This window comes from Nerophis ophidion, linkage group LG17 (assembly GCF_033978795.1).
Source record: "Nerophis ophidion isolate RoL-2023_Sa linkage group LG17, RoL_Noph_v1.0, whole genome shotgun sequence".
In the NCBI taxonomy this organism is placed as follows: domain Eukaryota; kingdom Metazoa; phylum Chordata; class Actinopteri; order Syngnathiformes; family Syngnathidae; genus Nerophis; species Nerophis ophidion.
Genome location: NC_084627.1, coordinates 40,103,742 through 40,111,241, shown reverse-complemented (window position 1 = coordinate 40,111,241; position 7,500 = coordinate 40,103,742). Strand labels below are relative to the sequence as shown.

General features: G+C 38.6%; 1 protein-coding gene across 10 annotated transcripts in view; it reads left to right on the top strand.

The window, feature by feature from the left end:
• Positions 1-7,500, top strand: part of tjp2a (tight junction protein 2a (zona occludens 2)) — a 98,246-nt gene that overhangs the window by 56,353 nt on the left and 34,393 nt on the right. For all 10 annotated transcript variants that reach the window (XM_061876948.1, XM_061876943.1, XM_061876950.1 and 7 more), the window contains 3 exons: positions 3,533-3,657; positions 4,670-4,772; positions 4,846-5,608. In XM_061876948.1, coding sequence (XP_061732932.1) covers positions 3,533-3,657; positions 4,670-4,772; positions 4,846-5,608 — 991 coding nt within the window. The remainder of the gene's footprint in view (positions 1-3,532; positions 3,658-4,669; positions 4,773-4,845; positions 5,609-7,500) is intronic.

Sequence of the window (7,500 nt, the reverse complement as noted above, 5' to 3'; positions counted from 1 at the left end):
TCAAATAAAGGTCAGTTAAAAAGTATACTATATTAAGAACATGTACAACATATTCCATAGGGCCGTGAAATCTAAAAAGTACAACTCTGTTCCTTGTTATTTTCATGTATTTGTTATGTTTTTCATGTGTACACACACATCAACACACATACGGTATGAGATATTAATGAGATAAGGTAAGAACAGGATAGAAAAACTACTGTGGAACTAGTTACAATGCAATATTCAATGGAAATACAATGTTAACACCTTTGTGCAAATAAGTACAGTTGTACTTGTTTTTTTCATATGTGTTCATTCTGTAAAGGAATGAGTTAAATGTTTTAAATAACTGGTTAATAGTGCTATTATGAAGTGCATTGTCAGCACAATATTTGTTATAATAAATACATACAGCGTTTTAAAAGCATACACAATTTGTGTAAATATATTAGTCTGTGGTTAAAAGGACTTGAAATGACTCGAAACTCAAAATGCAGGACTTGGGACTTGACTTGAGACTTTCCAGTCTTGACTTTGGACTTGACTCGGGACTTGCCTGTCTTGACTTGGGACTTGACTCGAGGGCAAAGACTTGAGACTTACTTGTGACTTGCTAAACGATGACTTGGTCCCACCTCTGTTTATCTGTGTGTGTGTGTATATATATATATATATATATATATATATGTATATATATATATATATGTGTATGTGTGTGTGTATATGTGTATATATGGCGAAGTTGGGAGAGTGGCTATGCCAGCAATCTGAGGGTTACAGGTTTAATCCCCACCTTCTACCATCTTAGTCACGTCCGTTGTGTCCTTGGGCAATACACTTCACCCTTGCTCCTGATGGTTCCTGGTGAGCGCCTTGAATGGCAGCTCCCGCCATCAGTGTGTGAATGTGTGTGTGAATGGGTGAATGTAGAAATACTGTCAAAGCGCTTTGGGCTCCTTTAAAAAGGGGTAGAAAAGCACTATACAAGTACAACCCTTTTACCATTAGGGTTGTACGGTATATCAGTATTAGTATAGTACTGCGATACTAATGAATCATATTCGGTACTCTACAGCCTCTAAAAAGTACCGGTCCTCCATCCCTCCTCCCCCCGTCAGTATTACATCGTGTCATTGCTGGTTTAAGACAGACGAGCATGTTCGGCAGCGCACAATCACGGAGTACTTACAAACAGACAATGTGTGTCGACAGAAAATGGAGAAAGGATGCTTTTTGGCTTAAAAACTAACGATAAAAGTGAAGTTATAACACTGAAACACCCTCAGGAAGAAGTGCTATAAGGCATGGATAGCTACCTAGTGGCTGAAGTCCAGCCACTGTGTTTTAGCTACTTTTAAATCACTAATCCTCATCACCATGGTGACAAATAAAGTACGTTTCTTACAAGTATCATCCCTGCAGGACGAGGAATAACTAAACATGCTTCACTACACACCATTGCTCACCGGCGTCAAAATGTAAACAAACGCCATTGGTGGATCTACATATGACATCCACTGTAATGATACCAAGTACGGTCGCGTATCTAGTCGATAATACTATGATTACATCGATAATTTTTGGCATCACATCTTCGTTCATTTAAAAAAAAATTATATTATGTTTACACATGCAGACTTTGAATATGACCAATGTATGATCTTGTGACCACTTGGTACCGGATCAATACCCAAATTTGTGGTATCATCCAAAACTAATGTAAAGCATCCGAAGAACAGAAGAATAAGTGATTGTTTATTTTAACAGAAATGTAGGTAGAACATGTTAAGAGAAAGTAAGCAGATATTAACTGTAAATAAAAAGATAGATTGATAAATATTTTTTTACCACTTGTCCTTAATAATTTTAACAAAAAAATAGAATGGAAAATGGCACAATATGTTACTGCATAGAGTATGTCAGGTGGGATTTAGGAGCCTTTGTTTATTTACGACTAAAAGACAAGTTGTCTTGTATGTGCACTATTTTATTTAAGGACAAACTTGTAATAAAACACATACAGTATGTTTAATGTACATATGTTTAGTTGTTTTTTAATCAATTTTGTTCTGCATTGATCAATGTTAGAGTATCAAATTTGATCAAAATAAATAAGAGGGTATGGATATTCACCAACAAACCATATCTAATGAAAGGCTCATTAACATAAACGATGGAATTAGAACGTTGCAGTAATTTTTATATTAGCTTGGTAGCTTGACAGTGAAGAAATATTTACATCTTGCTCTTTAAGCCAAGGCGGAAACAGTGGCAGCTTTGCACATGTGCATTTAATTTGCAGTCTGATGTTATAAGTTACCTAGCGATATATTGAACTTTTGTCACAAAGAGTCACACACACACAGACGATTTCGAGGTGAGGCTGTGAACATTAGGCAAATCAAATTAGATGATTTATTTAAGTGTGACAGTAAATAAACATTTACATTTAAAATTCCAGTCAAAACTTCCAGCTGGGAACTCTTAGAAATTCTGAATTACCACCACAATAGGAACGCACCATAAAAGTCCGGACTGCTCTGCTCGCAGCACCAGTTGACCGGCAGCACCCGTCACTGCTCGTTGATGATACTTTCACCTTAGTTTCCAAGACTCAAAAAAGTTTCCAAGACTCATATAAGTCTCCAGTAAAATTGCTGGATTCGTCCGTTGTAGCTGCTGACAAAAATTGGAAAGTTGCCAGATTTAGCGACAAGGGCCACTGATCTTCTTTGTCATTGTAAACAATTTTGTGGCATTTCATTTTTGGCAGAATTGTTTTCTTTCCTGATATATTTCAAAAGTAGTTTGGATGAGTCTGAGATCATTGTCCTGTTGGAACACCCACTGCAGTGAAGCAGTACAACGGGTACACACTTTTTGCAGTGAAGCACTACCATTGTACACAGCAAAAAGTTCAGAACGTGTGTAAAAACTAGAACCTTTATATTTACAGGCAGCTTCATTTGTACCCACACTGACTATCTGTTTAAGACTGAGAGAAGTGTGTGAAAGGATAATAATGTTTTTTATGTACAGATGTGAGGGATTAAGGGGGTTGTCAAATCTCTGAACTAATCTAAGCAGATCAAACTGGAACATTGGCAGGTAGTCTTTGAAAGTCTGAAGCATATAATGACCGTGTGGTCATACCTTTTGAAAGTGTTACTTCTTTTCATGCACACTTGACAAAGTCTAGAATAAGCAGAACTGTTAGTCACAGAGACACAATGTCTCAGATCCTGAACACTGCAACACACTCATATATGACTGTGCAGCTCACCAATGTCATTACACACACTCAAATCCTTTCTAATCGCCATCACAATGACATGATAACACAGTGGGAGATTACAGAACTGCCCCCTCTCTCTCTCTCACACACACACACACACACACACACACACACACACACACACACACACACACACACACACACACACACATTCACACTCAAACACGTAACACTCTCTCACACACATATGTAAACTCACAGGGAAACAGAATAGATCTAAGCTCTAAATGATCTTCCTGTTTTGTTGTGTGTCAGGATTCAAAGATGGGCTTCGGCATTGCCGTGTCAGGAGGGCGAGACAACCCAAATGAGGAGAGTGGCGAAACGTCCATCGTCGTGTCCGATGTCCTACAAGGAGGACCAGCTGATGGCTTCTTATTGTGCATATTTCTCCTATATTTCATTCCCACAATGTTACACTGTAGTTGTCTCCTGCTCCAACACATATTGTTGGAGATGGACTAGCATATTTATTTACTCAACAAAAAACAATCAAATATTTGCATTCTGAGTGAGTAGTAATGGGTACCTTTAACATTTGAAGAGGAAAATCTTTGTCACTTGTACGCTATACATTAAAATGTGGGCAACCATTGTGCTGCAATTTGCTTTTGTGTCAATTCCTGCTAACTGGGAATCGATATCGTTACCCAACGGTACCAGGTTTCTGTGCGTTTGTGTGTGTTCACGTAGTCATGAATGTTAATTTGTTTAATGTTAAAATCACATTTTTAATAAGTTAAAATTTAGCAGTAAACTGATAATAACTCTGCTGTCCAGTTGTTATGTTGTATTTTGCTTTCATTTACCAGGATGCATGCATTTCAGTTTGTACTCAGTGTGTTGCTGTAGTCAGGATGTAGTCTTTGCCAGTCTTGTCTATTGTTGAGTCAGACAAAGTGTTTATACTCTAAGTATTGTACTTATTACACACTAGCTATTTGATTGTGACATGCATCGTAGTTTGAGCTGGTGCAGAGTCTGCTCTTTCTCCTGAAAAAGTATCAAAATATGTTACTGTTTGATTTTACTTGAATCGGTACTCTGCAGCACCAATAGAACTTGGTTGGTATCTATAAAACTACCAAATTTAGTACCCATTCCCAGGAGCTAGTTTATTCCTTGGTTATATTGTCCTACTTTCTGTCAGCAAGCTGGTCTGTGTCACATCAGTCTGCAGGCAACCGCTTTATTGATTGTTAAAAAATGTTAGTGTCCCACATTCTAGACAGAAGATAAACATGTTGTGATTGAAGATTGATTGTGATACAATTTGTTCATAAATTTGAACGGTGGCTAACAGAACACAAGTTCGCTTCTCCTACTGTCAAACCTGTGACTTTAATTTTAAAAGATTTTTAATCTTTTACATTCTTCTCTGTTCATGTCTAGTGAGAATGACAGGGTGGTGCAAGTGAATGCCATCCCCATGGAGGGGGTGATACACTCCTTTGCCGTCACGACCCTGCGAAAATGTGGCAAAGTAGCAAAAATTGTAAGTAAGCATGCAAGACTGTAACCGATCAGTCAATCCGCTCAATGATCAATTTTCTTTCGTTAACTGACAGACAGTCAAGAGGTCGAGGAAGGTTCCTGTAAATCTTCTGAATCGTCCCGGATCACCTGACGATCGCGTGTTTAACAACGACTACAATGACGATTACAACTACGAGCAGGACCGCCGCAGTGTGTACAGCGGCAGGCAGGACCATAGCCTGGAAAGGGAAAGAGGCGGCTATATGGATTCTGGTTACCAAACGCGTGAGCGCGATTACAACAGAGACTATGACAGACGAGAACGGGGCAGGGGTACGGAGAGAGACTTGAGCCCGGACCAGCAGAACCGGAGAGATGGAAGCAGAGGTCGCACATTGGACAGAGAACATAGTCCTGATCGCCACCACAAGATTATAGCTGATTACAGTCCAGACAGAAGGTATCGAAGTGAACGCACGTTAGATCGAGATCACAGCCCCGATCGGCGATACCGCAGCGAGCGAGCCCTCAACCGTGACCACAGCCCAGACCGACGCTATCGAAGTGAGCGCGGGCTGGACCGCACTGAAAGCCCCGACCTAAACTACAGGAGGGACCACCATAGTCCGGGACGCAGCCACGGACGCAACCGCAGCTTCGAGCGAGGACGAGATCGAGTTCCGAGCGACACAAGAAAATATGATGAGCCGTTGAAGCGAGGTAGCAGGGACAACCTGGATCGCTCACCCTCACCTGCCGCTATGCCCATCCCTATGCCACGCCATGTTCGAGGAGAACTTGATCCACTGGAGAAACCTCTGAATGTGCTGCTGCTCAAGAACCGGCCTGGCGAAGGTGAGACAGCACTTAAACCTCCATAGACACAACACATCCAACAAGGTTTAGTCTGCTGGCGCCATTTTTAACTCAGCCATCTACTCCACAATCAACTTATTTAGACTACCGTATTTTTCGGATTATAAATCAGTTTTTTTCATATACTCCTGAGCGACTTATGTGTGAAATTATTAACACATTACCGTAAAATATTAAATAATATTATTTATCTAATTCGCGGAAGAGACAAAGAAAATGTCAGCAATCTTCACGCACACGTTAACTAATAACAATTTGGCGGGGGAGGGTCATGGCAGAAGTGTATTGTGGGTCGTGGGATGCTAACTGTTATATGCTACAGCCGTAGCTATTAAAATGGATCATTTCAACGTTGGCGGTAACATAAAAACTGAAAAGGGCTGAACAAAAATGGCACCGAAAAGGGAAATCATATACTGCAAAATACAAGCTGGACGTAGTGAAATATGCAGCAGAAAACGACAAGAGGAAGCGGCGCATACCTTTGGAGTTGGCAGAGTTGTTTAGAAGCGACATCGAGGAAGAAGATTTCATTGGATTTATCGATTAGGAGTGACAGATTGTTTGGTAAACGTATAGCATGTTCTATATGTTATAGTTATTTGAATGTCTCTTACCATAATATGTTATGTTAACATACCAGGTACGTTCTCAGTTGGTTATTTATGCGTCATATAACGTACACTTATTCAGCCTGTTGTTCACTATTCTTTATTTATCTTAAATTGCCTTTCAAATGTCTATTCTTGGTGTTAAATTTTATCAAATAAATGTCCCCCAAAAATGCGATTTATACTCCAGTGCGACGTATATCTATTTTTTTCCTTCTTTATTTTGCATTTTCAGCCGGTGCGACGTATACTCCGGAGCGATTTATAATCCGAAAAATATGGTATATAGTTTACATTTATTTACTCTATATTTATATTATGTATGTTTATTTCCTGTGCTTTCCTCGCAACTTGGCAGTTCATTTACTGATTTTAAAATACCATTGAAGTTTCATGTTGAAATTGTGTGTGCGTGGCTTAAAAAAAGGTTTAATTGCAAAATGGATTCTGCACGCCTTGTTCTGCTCACTTAACATACGCAGTCCACTTTGCACATGTAAAGTAGATCAGCTTTGTGTGTGGTATCAGTTTTGCACATGTTTTAGTACACGCAAACCTTTAGTAAATCAAGCCCTATGTGCGCAGTGCAAGGTGCATTCCAGTTATGTCATCATCTTGTAAAGACCACTCAGATCCATCACTGTGTATTTATTAATTACTACAATTACAACTCAGCTGGAAATAATATTTATGTATGGCATTCATACCTTTTACATGATACATCACATCAAATATATAACATAAACCAATACAACCAATTAGCATGTTACGACGGTCATCTGGATAAAAAAAAAAAAAATACAGATAGCTGTATAATTTTTCCAGAATTTTAACAGCCCTCTTAGACCGAACCAATTTAGAGACCAGTACCAAAAAATACTGGTACTTGATATACATCCATAGTTCAGACAAGGAGTATGGCAAATATGTAAAAATAAACAGATGATTATAAGTCTCAATTTGGGAGACAGTTACAAGCTAAACTTTTTTTTTTCTAGGGTTCAAGTTAGTTGAAATATTGATTTTTTTCAATGTATTTATTAAATATACAATCATATGAAATGTATTTTACAATTAATTTTATAGTACTTTTGTAAAAAAAACTGTTCCTGGGGTTACAAATGTCACTGATAATATGAAATCAAGTGGAGAAACGTTACTTCCGGATCGATTCTCATCATCCTTAAAAATGTTCACTTCCAATCACTCTTTAATCAATATCCCAACATGTTATATCAGCAACAAAGTGAACTTAAATCA